General features: G+C 38.2%; 1 protein-coding gene across 1 annotated transcript; it reads left to right on the forward strand.

Moving 5' to 3' along the window:
* The first annotated feature begins 133 nt into the window (after positions 1 to 133).
* CHDH (choline dehydrogenase) lies at positions 134 to 14,232 on the forward strand. Its single transcript, XM_085302368.1, has 9 exons — positions 134 to 382; positions 2,206 to 2,332; positions 4,934 to 5,743; positions 6,202 to 6,353; positions 9,809 to 9,938; positions 10,545 to 10,679; positions 11,880 to 12,022; positions 13,064 to 13,166; positions 13,710 to 14,232. Exons 3-9 carry the CDS (start codon positions 4,975 to 4,977, stop codon positions 14,126 to 14,128), a joined length of 1,851 nt encoding a protein of 616 aa, XP_085158494.1. The 5' UTR covers positions 134 to 382; positions 2,206 to 2,332; positions 4,934 to 4,974; the 3' UTR covers positions 14,129 to 14,232.
* The last annotated feature ends 1,252 nt before the right edge of the window (positions 14,233 to 15,484 follow it).

Below are 15,484 nucleotides of genomic sequence, written 5' to 3' on the forward strand. Positions count from 1 at the left end.
CTCTGGAGGCAGCCGAAGGCGAAATTCCTGTGCAGAGTTCAAGCGCTCAAACCGTCCCCTCAAGCCAGCCCTCAGCGCGGGGCCCGGGGCCCGGCCCCGCCGCCCGCCCTCCGGGAAGGGGGTGGGGGGCGGCTGCGGGCCGACGGCAGCGCACGGCGCTGGGGAGAGCGGCCAGGCTGCCCGCGCAGCGAGTGCGTGAGTGGGAGGGTCCTCGGCGCCGTGACGGGGACGGGCTGGGGGAGACACGGCCCCGCCGCTCCCTCTGCCCCCGAGGGCCGGGCCTGGGCCTTGCGGAGGCCGAGGAGCAGCGGGGGCCTGTACCAGCCTGACGGCCGGGGTCGGCGCGTAAATTCGGTCGTGAAGTAGGCAGAAAAAAAGCGAGGTAAGTGGGCTTGAACGGCTTCAGCAGCAGACGTGAAGTTTTCTGCTACACCTTCACAAGCGGTGGACTTTTCACTGGCGGAACCAAAGCAAAACTTTTCTCCAGAYGCCCTCACAGTGGCTTAACAGAAGCTGCACACACGGTCTGCAGCTCAGGGTGGGGGAAAGCAAGACCTGCTTTGACCAGTGGCATTGCCCCTCGCCCCGCACGCACAGGCCCAGCAGGAGCAGGATGGCCGAGCCTTGCGGCCCGCAGCGAGCCCCCGGCTCTGCTGCGCTGCGCGTCCCTGCTGCTGRGCGCCTGCACAAGAGCAGCCGGTTTTATGTCTGCCGGAGGGAGTATTTATGTCATTATTTTCACCCTAGGAAAGCAGGGGAGGAAGTAAGAACTCAGCTGTTTGTTTCAGGATCTGTCTGAAGGAGCTCAGGTCAGATACCACTCATGCAGGAAGGCTAGGGGTGKATGGGACCACACGCAACCCATATGACAAAAGGGCTTGTTCTTTAAAACTAGTGTTTTAATCAATCCTGCTGTGGATGCTGGATTCAGATTAAGTCAAAAGAGTTTGATTTCTGACCTCCACACTTCATTAAAACCACAGAAATTCATGAATCGCCTACACATCAGTTCTCAAATTCACTCAAACACCAAAGTCCGGGCACTTAACTGACTTCACTTCCTATTCACTTTTTGAACRTTAAGATTTAATTCTTTATCTCCAATATTATGCTGCCAGTACTGTTCCATTTAGTATTTTTCCAACTTACATGAATTTACTGATACAAAACAAGAAAGCAAAGAAAATCATGAAGTAACATTTAAATCTAAATCTGATCAACATATGTTATGAAGCAGACTCAAAATACTGCTCCACTTAGTTAAAAGAAACATCACATATACCATTCTTGGCTGGTAGTTCTGCCTTCTAGCCCAGACAGAGACTACTGACAACAGAGACCACTGACAACAGAGACCAACTGGGTAGGTACAGATGGTTTTTTAAAGCAGTCTTATTTCCAGTTAGATTAAAGAGGACAGCTCTGCTTGGCTAACAGTAGTGCTGTCCAGTGTCCTGTAACTTTCCTAGAACCACTTTCTTGTTAGAAAGTCCTTCTGTTCATAAGGCCCCCTATGAAAGCAGGATACCCAGCTCACTCTTCGTTGTAGACTGAAAGTCCTTTAAATTTAAGAGGCTAAGAGTCACCCGAGGGACCTAATTTCCAGTTCTTTGASTTAGCTTTCTTACTGAGAGGGCAAGCTGATGTAGTCCTTAGATGGCCTACACAGCCTCATACATAACTTCCTCTCCTTTTTGCCTACCCCCACCTTTTTTCAAATAGTGAGGTAACATTTTCTTCATCTTTCACATTTACATTGTCCCTTAGAAAAATACATTTTTGCATGTGGCCCCAAATCAACAATCGTACAGTTGCAGTGATAGATAASTGGGTGAAGAAAGGGGGGAAAAATAAAAAAAAAATAAAATAAATCAAGGTTTCTTTACCATGCAAGCCTGATACTGCATTTAGATATCTTACAATGATAAAACAGACCCTGAATATGTAATTTTGAAACTTCATAGTCCACTTTTAGTTATATAACTTAAAAGTACATACATTACTTCTGTGTTGTAGCAATGGAATTTTCCTGCCAAGATGTTCTTCCTTGCCTCACTCCTAAAACCAATGTCTTTAGGCCTTGTTTAGAAGCATCTACCTGTATTTTTAATTTTTTAATTAAAATGAGGTCCCARTGTTTAAGTACTGCAGCACTCTGGTGAATATATGTATGTATAGTTTAAGTTGCTACATGTGTTTCTGCAGGTCTGTTTGCTGGTTCCTGGGGAACACCTTACTGCGTAAGTTCATAAAAAAGGCATGATGCTTGGGAATCCAGATAAAGATGTGCAGTAGTATTCCAAAACACCAAAAGGACCACTTCTTGGTGGTGGTAAGTATAGAACACTCCAAGAGAACCAGGTTGTTTATTCCTATTGTTTTGACACGACCACRGCAGTATTTAATCAGAGCTGGCCTTAAAGCTAAATTTCCTCACTGGGTAAATTTCATAGTCAGTTACCCCAGCACATCTCAGAGGCCTGGGTGGACCTATTTGTTGGTCTAATAACTCAATGTTTCCAGTTCAGTAACTGGAAAACACAGTTCAAATACATTCCTCAGGAACACAGTACACATTATAAGAGAACCAAAGAGAACCAAGTAACTCCCCCCCGCTTTTTTCCCTCTGTAGTTTTAACATGATACACCGTAGGCTTAGTAGGCAGCACTTTGGTCAGAAAGTAAAGTAAATTTAATAGCTTCATGAAGCCCACACCAAAACAGGCACGCTAGGTTTTGTCCTAGAGTTTGTGAACTCCAGGTATCTAAATAATAAGCCTCAGCCATCTTTCACTAGTAAAAATATAATTCAGAKTATAGAAATGAAGTTTCTTTCCCAGATTACCAGGACCCAGGCCCATATTCCACCAACACTGTAAGCCATTTGCCTCCTGTTGTTSCTGAAGCAAAGAAATACTGTGACCCAGCAATTCTGCATTGCTGTAGAATTGTATCTCTCCTGATCACAAGTAAAATAAATCAGAAACAAGTAAAACTTCYTTACCTTTTTTCTTCTACTACATCACAAGAAGCCACCAAACCTTCTAGGAATCTCTCCCCTTCCTCAAAGGACAACACCTACCTTCAGCTGTGATCCATTTTGAATCTGCCATATGAGAATCAGGTGTTTTGACTTTTGACTCTGAGATCAGACCTATCCTCTGTATCTGTTTTTAAAAAAACAAACAAACAAAAAAAACCCCAACCAACCAAACAAACCCAGCAAACTCTTTTCCGATGCAGTTGTTTGTTTCTTTTGTAGAAGTTTCAGGAGTTGTATAGCCCATTACAAGTCTTCCTAGAGCAGATTAAGTAAGATTCATGTTTCTTTCCATCCTTTCCCTCTGAGAAGAAAACTATATTTGCATCTGGGATCTTACATCAAAGTGTAAATACATACAACTGTATTTGGAAGACTTCTAGAGTTTGTCAGAGACCCGCACTGAATTTAGTTACAGAGCTTGTCCTTAAGGGCTTCTGTGTCCTGTCATACATCATGCATCAGGGTTTCACCCAAGAAAATGAGTATAGTTCTGTTCTGCCTTTTAGTCAAAAAAAGGCTGATTATTTCAGCATCCTTAAGACATATTTCCTTGTATTGAAATTAAACAGACATTTTATAAACATACAGGGCTTAARTTACAAAACATTGGATAATTATGAAACATTGATGTATAAAATTCAATATTGATTACTGAACTCCTTTCTAAAAAAATTAGGTTGCACAAGAATAATGTAGTGTTGGATAGATTTCCAGCACAAAGCTTGCTTAACTTTCAGATGGGCAGCACGTTACAATGTACCAGCCTSTGGATAGATGGCTCTGGACAGAGTCCACAGCAACCCCTTAAACAGAAACCGTGGGCCGAGGAGACACACTTGTTACAGCTTATTAGTTAGGGCAGCCAATGATATCCTTTTCAAGTAATTGATTATGCCAAGAGAAATGGCTGCAAGGGGAGAGGGTGAGAGAAACATACTTTGGACTGGCTAGTAGCATCAGTACTTGGGCCATTTACTTACCTGGGCTGTGAAAATCTTGGATTCAGTCCCATACTTSAACCTCCTACTCAGGATCTAGTGGCATCAGGTTGTAACTGTACTCAGAGCATTCCTGCAGGATCTGGTTTTAGTAATGAAATAGGAAGCCACATGAAGGCATAGGAAGTTTTGCCTTTGCCTCAAAAAACAGTCATTTTTTACTTTTTGGGATAGCTGAAAATGAGTTTCTCTGTTAAGCGTATGTTTTGTAGAGACATTGTCCTAAGTGTGGTCTGGCAGAAGGTACTGTGGGCATACTCATGATTTCTGCTGTCATGAAATGGCCATGTACTATCACTGACTGACAGAGAAGTTACAGAAGAATACATGAGATGATTGTTTTTTCTTAAATTCTCATCTGCTAGAGGCAGATGCAGTGAGACTACTGGGTAAATAAAGGTTTCCATCCTTTATGGTTTTGGCAAAGACTTGAAAATATGCTTGCTGTATCCACCTCAGGAACCAGAAGCGAGTCAAAAGCAAGCAAGGCATTTTGCATTCAGTTTCATGGATCTTTAAATAACTGGATTTATCAAGATTAGGAATTATGGGGTAAAAGGTACTGCTGAGGAAAGAAGACATTGTGACCAGCTATATCTTTCCAACATCCACTGCCCTGTGCAACAAAACTACTGTATTTTACAGTAGTTCTATGGAGTGGCCCCTTTTCTTGTGGATCTCACATTTTTAGTAATTCTTACACTTCAGTTCTGTTCTGTGTATGGGAATCTGCATGACTAATCTGGAAATAAAGACATTTGGACTCTGTTTCTGCTAAGTTGCTAAGGAATCATTAGCCTGTACATCTTTCATGTTGAAAACTGACATTTTAGAGATCATACATTGTAATGATTTTTACACCTTAATTGGGACTTTTTTGTTGTTTTTGTAGGGCAAAACATTCGATTTTAAGACAGAAGTTCTACAAGAGTGATGCTATTAGTAAAGATGTCGTATTTAATCAAAGGAATTAAACGTTACAGTCCTGTGATTGAAATGCATAAAGTAACAGGAGCTCTGTTTAAAGCACGCATACTAAAGAACATCTTAGGCAGCAGTGAACAACAATCTAAGACCTCACATACGTTGTCTCAATTTCATTCTGAAAATGCAAACTCTCATAATTACATCATTGTTGGAGCTGGATCAGCAGGGTGTGTATTAGCCAACAGACTGACTGAAGACCCTCTCAGTACTGTACTACTTTTGGAAGCAGGCCCTAGAGATACCCTTCTATGTAGTAAAAGACTGATGTGGAAGATTCATATGCCTGCTGCATTAACATATAACCTGTGTGATGAGAAATATAACTGGTATTACCACACAACATCACAAAAGCATATGGATAATCGAATTATGTACTGGCCCCGAGGCAGAGTGTGGGGTGGCTCCTCATCTCTCAATGCTATGGTGTACATTCGTGGGCATGCAGAAGATTACAATCGGTGGAGCAGGGAAGGGGCTGTAGGATGGGACTATGAGCACTGCTTGCCTTATTTTAAGAAGGCACAGACACATGAACTGGGACCAGATCAGTACAGAGGTGGAAATGGACCCCTGTATGTGTCAAGAGGGAAAACAAACCATCCTCTTCATCATGCGTTCCTGGAGGCAGCCCAGCAAGCTGGGTATCCATTCACAGATGATATGAATGGTTATCAGCAAGAAGGATTCGGCTGGATGGATATGACTATACACAAAGGTAAACCACAAAGGGTTTAATAAGTAATTTATATTTCTGAAGCATCAGTGGTATTTCAGAAAACATTGTGGAATACAGACATATAATCTACACTAAATGCCAATTTGTTGTTTGTCTTAGTGAAGAACTACTGCACTCTGCATTTACTCCTTGTTCATTTTACAGCAGCTTCCTATCTGTGTAGTCTGTGTTTCAGTGAAAACTGTATTGGCTGGCAAGTCCTGATCCATAGTTGTTGTTTTGGAAAAGAGGGTAGGTTTTCAGAACATCTTTGTGAAGTTTGTCATGTTAAAATAAAATCTTTAGTTACTACATTGCATTACATTTGCTTTGAACTCTACACGAGAATGTTTTCCCCTTTTCCCTGTATAAACATCTAGATTGTTATGGGGAAAAATCTTGAATATAACTTAGCAGAGCATGACTATTTTGATGTTTAATGTAAATATGCATTGCAGGTCAAAGATGGAGTACAGCTAGTGCTTACCTTCGTCCAGCCATATCACGCCCAAATTTATCAGTCACAGAGAAGACATTGGTAACAAAAATCTTGTTTCAAGGAACAAAAGCCATTGGTGTTGAGTATATGAAAAATGGACAGAAGAAAAAGGTAAGAAATTTTACTTTCCTGTATGAAAGACATCGGTCAAAGCAAAAATAAAACTTCTGAAAAAGCTGTTCAGGCATACAAAAATCTGTCACAGCTGAATACTGGAGCCTGAATGTCTCGGGAAAAATCCTGGATCAGTCACTTCTACACTGCCATTATATATATAGTTTTGGGCTAGTCATGAAACAGTGAAGAAACAGGACTTGTAGTTGTTCGTGGAGTGAATTTGCGATCTCAGTCTGATGCGACTACATTGAACATGTGATCACATCTCAAAATCTTAGGAAAGGGCTCTAGAAATCAGAACAAGAGTGAGATTGAGACTGAAAAAAATGCCTTTTGTCTATAGTTGTTTTGATAAGGGACAGTTGAGGTACTTCAGGAACAGTGGAAGTTTGAATCACCATTACATCTTAATTCTGTGGATAAACAGTAGTTTGTTTTACAGAGTCCAGTGACTTACATAAGACCTAAAACATTCTCATTTCCCTTATCTCTGTATTACAGCTGATTATGGCGTACATAACTAGGAAATTACCTAAAAGGGGATTTGTATGTTAATAACTTAAGATTTTTAGTAACAAACAATTTTAAAGCAATTGAAAAGTGTTTCATAGTAATATGCCTAAAGAGAGGAGAGTACCAATTCTGACTTTTTGAGTTCAGTAAGGCATAAAAGACTAACCAGACAAAATGTGATTCTGTGACTAAACACCTGCTAAAAGTTAAAGTGTAATATAAACTGTTCTTTCACCTTCTAATTCACAGAACAGATCAGTTGTTTTCTAAATGGATTAGTATAGTTATTATCATTAATAATGCAAAACAAAAGTTACAGAAATTTGACTGATTTCTTGAGATGCTAAATGTCTGTGAAAGCAGTGTCTCTGGTTGCTTTTCTTTTGTCATTATCAAGATTAATTTTATTGAAGAAAGTCTTGGAAAGATAACTACATATGATCAAAGGTATGTTCTGATTGCTGGACTACTTTAACTGCAAATTAGTTTAATTGGTATGAATTTTCATTTATGTGTATATATGTATAAATTACAGTTAATGAATTATTGTCTATATTATAAAAAGTACATCTTCAAAGTATTTCCCTTTCATTTTTTCAACATTAGAATTGCAGGACTTATTTGCTTTCACTTTCTGGAAAATTTTATAGCTGTCAGAATGGAAGAGCTAATAATTTTGTAACATTATGAACATCAAGGTGTATTAAAATGTTTCTGTTTTTACAGTCTATTTTAGAATAAAGTTAAAAGATCATCTGGCTGATTCAAAAGCCGTTCAAGCCAGTGGAAAGACTTAATTGATTTTTGTAGACACTGAGGCCCAGGAAAGCGCTCAAGAATCCAGTAAGCACTTTAACAAAAGCAGGGTAGGTAGATGAAGCATTCATGGAATTCATGGAGGATTCTGAGTTCAGATTCAAGCAGAAGAGTGTATCTGCAGGGAAAATAAAAACCCAGTGTTTAATGCATCAGGCTAAATAACCACTACAAAAAAGATTCAAAGTCAGTTTTCCTCCTTGCATGTATCAAGTCCAATGAAAGACCAGATATGGGCTAGGAATAACTATAGCGCTGACTTTGCAGCAAGTGTAATTTAAACTTGCATTATATGAACTCTACCTGAAACAAAAAATAATACATATCAAAATAATAAGTTTTGAAACATGTTTTTAGCTGGAAATAAAAATCATAATGTACATTTATGTTACTTAACATACAGGGTCTCTGGTACCTCATATAACATTCAAAGTAAAGATCTTGGTATTGACTCAGCAGTCCCAGATATGCTGTTTATTATCTAAACAGATGAGTGATTGCCTAGCCTGAAACAGTATTGGACAAAATGTCGGCACTGGCTGTACCTGCAGCAATATTAGATAATTGATCTTATTACTAGATTTTAATTTTATTATAAGGAAGAATCTCATTCACTATCATTCTGCGTAGCTGAGGTGTCACTCAAAAATAAGAATTACTACAAATTGATATGCATTCCATGCTTATGTTTACTGTCACTATACTACAGAAACAATTAGCACTTTTTTATGTTACTTTAGAAGCTAAGTATCCCATCTAAAATAAAAACAAGGGGCTACTCATGATAGCACCTTAAATTCTGCACAAGAGAAGAAGCAGCTCAATATTATGGTATTACTTCTGCAAATGTGTATTGCTCTAAAATACTGAAATAGATGAGATAGCTTTAGAGTTTACATCAGATTTAAATTGTTGTTTACTTTTTATTTCTTCCATGGTGAGTTTGTTCTTTTGTAAAGATAGTGAGTCCTGAATCTTTCTTTTCTAACATGTAAGAATTGCTATTCAGTTGGTGTTTAGTTTGTAGTCAACCACCTAAGTCAGTGTGCATACAAATGATATCTTGTATGTCAGCAGGCAAAATACTTTCGAGTAGGGAGAGTGGAGTACATTGAATGTGTGTGTTTATGAGCCATCTCACTAGAACTGAAAAGAGTAGTTTGAAAAAGGCTGTGTTCACCCACATCACGTTCTTTCAAAGAGCAAAGGGAAAGGAAGGGAGTGCCAGTATTTTTTCACTGAACACATAGTTTTTTCTTTTAACAATGAAAAGCAACAGGGGGGAGGAGTTTTTTCCTGATACTACATTTAAGAAGTATAGGAACAGGGAAAAGGTAGTAGTCCCTGGATGCAAATAACACAGAGGAGGATTTTGGCAATGCTAAAATGAGAGAATTTCTTGCCAGAGTAGAGAGGAGATGTGCCAGAAACATTGCAGGGAAGATTTTAGGAAAAGAATGCAGCATAGAAAACTGAGTCAAAGGCAGATTAATAGTTTAGCTGCCTAAATAGTGACCAGCTCAGGGGCTCGTACTCTAACTGCTCGATGAAAAGGCTGTTAGTAAAACAGTATGCATATATGTATGTATACATATATGSTCTGTCAGAGTTTACACAGTCGTGTGTTAGTAACTGAGGGGCTTCTGAGGACTCAAATGAACAGAAACCAAACACTAATCCTGGTTCAATTGAGGAAATACACTTTTGAGGATCTTTGAGCTATCACATCTCTGAATTCAAAATCTGCTTGAGCCTCAGTTTTTGTTTACTAACCYGTATAGAAAATGGAACGGACACTTGGCTAACAATCCAATCATAGGTACTTTTTTCCTGGCAAGTAGCACAGGCGTTGCTGGCAGCCATGTTACTGGCTGAACTACAGTTTGAGCATATTATAAACATGAGAATAAATATGGAAATGATTAAATTGAAAGTTTGAGCATTTCTCTCTACAGAAAATTCTGGCAAAATAGAAAAAGCATTTAGAATGAGAAGGAGAAGGGAGAGAAGGGTATGTAAACTGAACCAGAGTGGCATAGCTTAACAGATCCTCTTGACTTTTTACCTGTATTTAGATCAAGCTTAATAATATCAGGTCTTTTATACTCATTTCGTTTTAGGCATTTGCCAGTAAGGAAGTTATTTTAAGTGGAGGTGCCATAAATTCTCCGCAGCTGCTTATGTTGTCTGGGATTGGCAATGCAGATGATCTAAAAAAACTGGAGATCCCTGTTGTTTGCCACCTTCCTGGTAATTTTCTCATTTCTTTTCACCTTTCATCTTCCTAAGGATGCAATTCAAAGACCATTAGGTAAAAGAATTGATGCTGGGGGATCTTAGTAGACTTTATGGTGGGTTGTGTGGACTGAAACTAACAAAGTTTCAAAGTTACAATSGAAACATTGATTGATCTGAAAAATGCCGCTGAGCATCATTAAAGCAAAGCAGCTTAGTTATCATTCAGAATTTTGAAGGAAGAGTTTTGAGCTGCAGCAGATTGTTTTATTATCGTATATATTAAAAGCTGAAAGGAATAATATGGATTTATGAAAAATATCCTTTAAACTAGAAAAACTGATATCATATTCAGAAGTCATATCTGGCACTTTCAGAGCATATTATATATCTGCCATTTAACTTTCTGTTTTTATCCTGGTTACACTATCTTTATGTAAAACCTTATTCTGACATGAGCAAAAGATCAATATGACTTACGGTTTTGGCTCTTGCAAGAGGTTTAGTTCCCATTTATGCTGTTTTCTGGTAGCAAATATTGTATATAATTGTTCCATGTGAAATAACTTCATTTTTTTTTCCTTTCTTCTCTCTGTACTCCATTTTTAACCTTTTAATCAGGAGTAGGCCAGAATCTTCAAGATCATTTAGAAGTGTACGTTCAGCAAAAGTGCACCAAACCTATTACTCTATATAATGCACAAAAGCCAATTAACATGGTGAAAATTGGTCTAGAATGGCTTTGGAAGTTTACAGGTATGAAACAAAATATGAAATTGTTCTACCCATTTTTTTGCTTTAGAATTATCACAGAAAGTCTTTTCTCTGTGAGCTTCAAAGTCCAAGACCTTTCATATAAATTTTTTTCATCTCCTCTGCACAAATTGGAGTTTGAAAATGGGCGTGAATGGTTTCTTCTTTGTAAATTGGAATCTCTTAAAAGAAATACTATGTCTTAGGTAACAAATGAGGTTTTCATACACTTTTTTTAATGCCTTAAAATCTTTTTCATTTTAAGAAAAGATCTGCTTTTTAAATCTGGGCACCACTAAGAAAAGCTGTTGTAAAAAAAWGAAGAAAAAAAACCTATTTAGAAATTGATACCATATAGAAAAAAAGATATTATAGCTGGATTCCTTTTTTCCTTTTAATTCTCTGAAGAGTTATTTTGTTGCTGTCATCAGATTCCTTCAGGCTTTTATGTAAATTAGAAATTGCTCCTATTAAAATAACACTCATTTTATAATAATCCAGCTGTAAGTTGTATTTTCAAAAGGAAATTGTGAAAGTTATCCTTGAACCTAGTAAAAATTGTTTGGCCAAATTCAGGGCTTTCGTCACTTACTTATAGAATCATTGTTGACCCAGAGTGGCAACTTATGCTGGGTACATGTGGCTTTTTATCGTATAATAAGGATTTAGAGAGGACTGAATCATGGTGGCTCTGACATTTTAAATGGATGTGAAAATAATATAGTATAAAAAGAGGCAGGGGCATTGCAGGCTCTTCATCCATCCTCTGCATGGTAGGCACCGTGGATGGCTGCTACCTGTGGCTGATGGAATGGCCCTGCTGCATGCAGTGCAGTTAGGACTAGGTTGCTGCAGTCTGTTTCCTGTACATCTGGCAGGATCCTGAGACTAAATCTTCATCCAGAGTTAGACCATGGGCAGTGCTTCTGCCAGTTACAGTGACCTGGCTGTAACATCCCACTGTCACTCAAATAAGTGAGACTTTCAAAGTTACGCATATCTATATTTAGCTAATGATTAAAAAAGCAGGTGAAAACGATGCATATTGCTTAAATTATAAGATGTTCGTTACAGATATGCATTCTTACAATTTCCATTGTGAATATGAACTACTCATAGTGGTGAAACAAGGGTTAAGAAGTGATTTTCTCRGTGTTTTTTGATGCCTTTAATGGCATTTGCTCTCTTTCTTACACTCTCTAGGTGAGGGAGCAACTGCGCATTTAGAATCTGGTGGTTTTATCCGAAGTCAAGCAGGGGTTCCTCACCCCGACATTCAGTTCCATTTTCTCCCTTCTCAGGTGATTGATCATGGTCGGGTTGCTTCTATAATGGAAGCTTACCAGGTGAGTTGTTGAAGGACATATTTCAGTAATGATGTTCTGTAGCAATTGTCAAGGAGGCTTACACTTTATTGTTGTAGCTGTTGATAATTTTATAGAATCATAGAACCGGTAAGGTTGGAAGGGACCTCTGGAGATCTTCTAGTCCAACCTCCCTGCTCAAGCAGGGCCACCTAGAGCATGTTAGACAGGGTTGCATCCAGGTGTGCTTTGAATATCTCCAGAGGAGGAGACTCCACAACCTCTCTGGGCAACCTGTTCCAGTGCTGTGTCACTGAATTTTTCAGTATTATATGAAGAGGTTGGCTAATCCTCTTCATTGGGAAAAAATATGGACTTACTGTTTGATACGGCTACTAAAATTATCTTGCCATTTATCTCTGGGAAAGTATTGAAGTGTTGTATTATTGTTTGCAACATAGTGTAGTACCATTGTACTGGATACTGTGCAAAAACAAAACAAAAAGTGTTCCCTTTTCCGCAACAGAGGTTTAGGCAGAGGTTTAAATTGGGGGGGCGGGAAGGAGGAGAGGGCATACCTTTGCTGCAAATCCAAGCCTACTTTAGAATATAATATTGACTTTTTTTTTTTTTTTTTTTTTTTTTTTTTCTAACTTTTGAATCAACAAGGAATGTAGATTCCCCCAAAAATCTGTGGCAGGGAATGCCAGAGAACTGTCACTGAATGTACTTGTTTGCTCTTGCGAATCTTTTCTACAGTGATGATAGTAATTTTGTCCTCTGAATGCTCAGCTACTGCTAAATTGGAATGATTGCATTTTAAATGAAAAATCATATTTTTCTCGTTTAAAGTTAAAAAAAACAATTGAAAACACAGGYATATTTCTCCCTTCTTACCATGCAGTATCATATTTACAACTAATTTATATAAAATGGAAAAAATGTTCATATTTTGGTCATTTTCATTATCCTCTTGAACATGTGTTTAATTTCTAAAGACAGTCTGAGTTGCAAAAAAAATCACACTGAGTTCTGAACTGTGTCAGTTAGGGCTGGGTCACAAGTGTTGTGTGGGCATTACAGGTCCATGTGGGACCCATGAGGAGCACAAGTGTGGGCTGGCTCAAGCTGAAGACTGCAAACCCAAACGACCATCCTATCATTGAGCCTAACTATATGTCGACAGGTAAATGCAGCTTCTGTTTGCTCTGATGTCAGCTTAATTCCTTCCTGTTTCAGTAGCAAATTTTCTTATCTGTCCAACACCAATTCAGAAGTGCTGATTGGTGCATTGTTGTTTATTTTGTACTTATAAAAGTCAGTCAGTGTGATCATTGTGCAAAACACTGGGTGAATCAAAAAGAATTCCCTGTCAGGATTGCAGCACTGTTCTGTTTGTCTCATTCCTCTCTTCTGCTGTGGAGGAATGGGTCTTGGTTGGTTGTCTGTGCTCTTGGAGCTAGTGCTCTTGGATAGGAAGCAAGTATAGGGGAAAAAAAGAACAATTGTTAGCTCACTTATTCTTGGTGTGTGCAATATAACTGACATTTTTGCTCACAGTGAATGTAAATGTCTGTGATTTTGAAAAAARTTCTGCTTGACTTTGGTTTTCAGTAATAAATGTGAGACTTCCATTTTTTTTTCTTTGATGCTATTGTTAGTGTTATATACAGGGAAGTATTTCTAAGTGAAGGGAGTACTTAAACTCATCTTATTTTTCTCCATACAGAAAGAGATATTTGGGAATTCCGCCAGTGTGTCAAGTTGACCAGAGAGATCTTTGCTCAAAAAGCATTTGAAAAATTTTGTGGGCCTGAAATTCAACCGGGAAACCATGTTCAGTCTGACAAAGAAATAGATGCTTTCATAAGGCGGAAGGCTGATAGTGCTTATCACCCTTCCTGCACCTGTAGAATGGGTCAGGTTTCAGACAGCACTGCCGTCGTTGATCCTCAAACAAAAGTAATTGGAGTTGAAAACTTGAGAGTAGTAGATGCCTCAATAATGCCTAGTGTTGTCAGTGGGAATTTGAATGCCCCAACTATTATGATAGCAGAGAAAGCTGCAGATATAATTAAGGGGCTTCCATCACTTCATGAGAAAAACGTTCCTGTATATAGGCCCAAGACCTTGGAAACACAGCGATAAACAATGTTTTTATCCTCTCACACCTTTTGCCACTTTGGCTTTCGCTCACATGTTGGTGTCTCATACTGGAGTTGCCCACAAAATAAATGCTATGCAAATCARCATATCATTGTTAAGATAATTATTAATTTGATTCAGCCCTTGATATTAGACTATTTAATGATTTTTTTAAATCATTTGGCTCAAGCTTCTCATTTTAGTTAAACATGGTTTTTGTAGTACAACTTTAAATTTTTGTTGAAGAGAAGCTATTTCTAAATGACGGGTCAGTTGCACATACAAGCCAGACACACTGTGTAAAGAATTGCATGAAAGGATTAATGCATGATATTTTGAAAATCTCTGTGGTAAGCCCTGTTAGTTAAAGGAAGGATTTTTAACTGTTGTGAGCAGGTTATCCAGGATAACAGTAAGCCAGCAATCCCTACACCCTGCAAAGGCTGGCTAAGTAAATGTAAGCATTTATTTAAAACTCTCCCATTCACAGGACAAAGTAGTATGTATTAGAATTCTGCGAGCGGGAAACCTGTATGTATCCAGAATTTGTCTCTTTTTTTTTTTTTTTTTTTTTTTTGGGAACAATGCATAGTTTACAAACCCTCACTGAAAGTCAGCTTTAACCACACTAAGCATTTTTAACTATACATAGCATACAGAAGATACACATTGTACTTTATCAAACACAAATTATTTTTCTAATAATTGCAGAAGAAGAGCTGAATTTGTAAAAAAAATATATTGCAAAACTTGAATTTCTCGTGGCTTTTTGCTATGTAGCTTAGCAGCATTCCATTCACAGTTTAAGCTGGTTTGAATATACTGGTTTATCACTTACCACAGTGCTTGCACTTTCCGTAAAGTTCTTCCTTAAAGTTACTGGCCTTTGCTCAAAGATGCGTGTTGGCAAAAGAATTTTCTCAGGAAATACTCCAAATAGTGCCTGACCATTGCACAAGCTTTATTGAAAAAACAAAAACAAAAACAAAAAACATTAGAGTTAAGGTAGATTTAAATTTAAAAGTTACTCAAAGTGACTGCATCAGATCAGATACAGGAAGAGGTGGGGTTTTTTTTTTGTTTGTTTGATTGTTTTTTTTAATTGGAGGTAGGTAGCTTAGTGAACCAATGCTTATACTTTAGTTAGGAATTAAGTCTAGGTTTTACTATTTTCAGATGTGTAAAAGAAGATATGTTGTCTTTCATGGCTGTTTTATTTGTAAATCTGACTTTCAGATACTGATTAAAAAACTAAAGAAATTGAACTCAGAATTGTATGGATTTATTAAGTATTCTAAAATAACTACTGATTAAGCAGCTGTCAAATTATAAAGAAAATGCTTCTGTGGCCTGAGACAG

Source organism: Rhea americana, unplaced genomic scaffold (genome assembly GCF_003343005.1).
Source record: "Rhea americana isolate MKP2758 unplaced genomic scaffold, rheAme1 scaffold_19, whole genome shotgun sequence".
NCBI classification, from domain to species: Eukaryota; Metazoa; Chordata; class Aves; order Rheiformes; family Rheidae; genus Rhea; species Rhea americana.

Coding starts and splice junctions, on each gene's coding strand:
- CHDH (XM_085302368.1), top strand. CDS start 4,975: ATGCTATTAGTAAAGATGTCGTATTTAATCAAAGGAATTAAACGTTAC. Junction 10,680..11,879: donor ATGGCTTTGGAAGTTTACAG/GTATGAAACAAA, acceptor TACACTCTCTAG/GTGAGGGAGCAACTGCGCAT. Junction 12,023..13,063: donor CTATAATGGAAGCTTACCAG/GTGAGTTGTTGA, acceptor TGGGCATTACAG/GTCCATGTGGGACCCATGAG.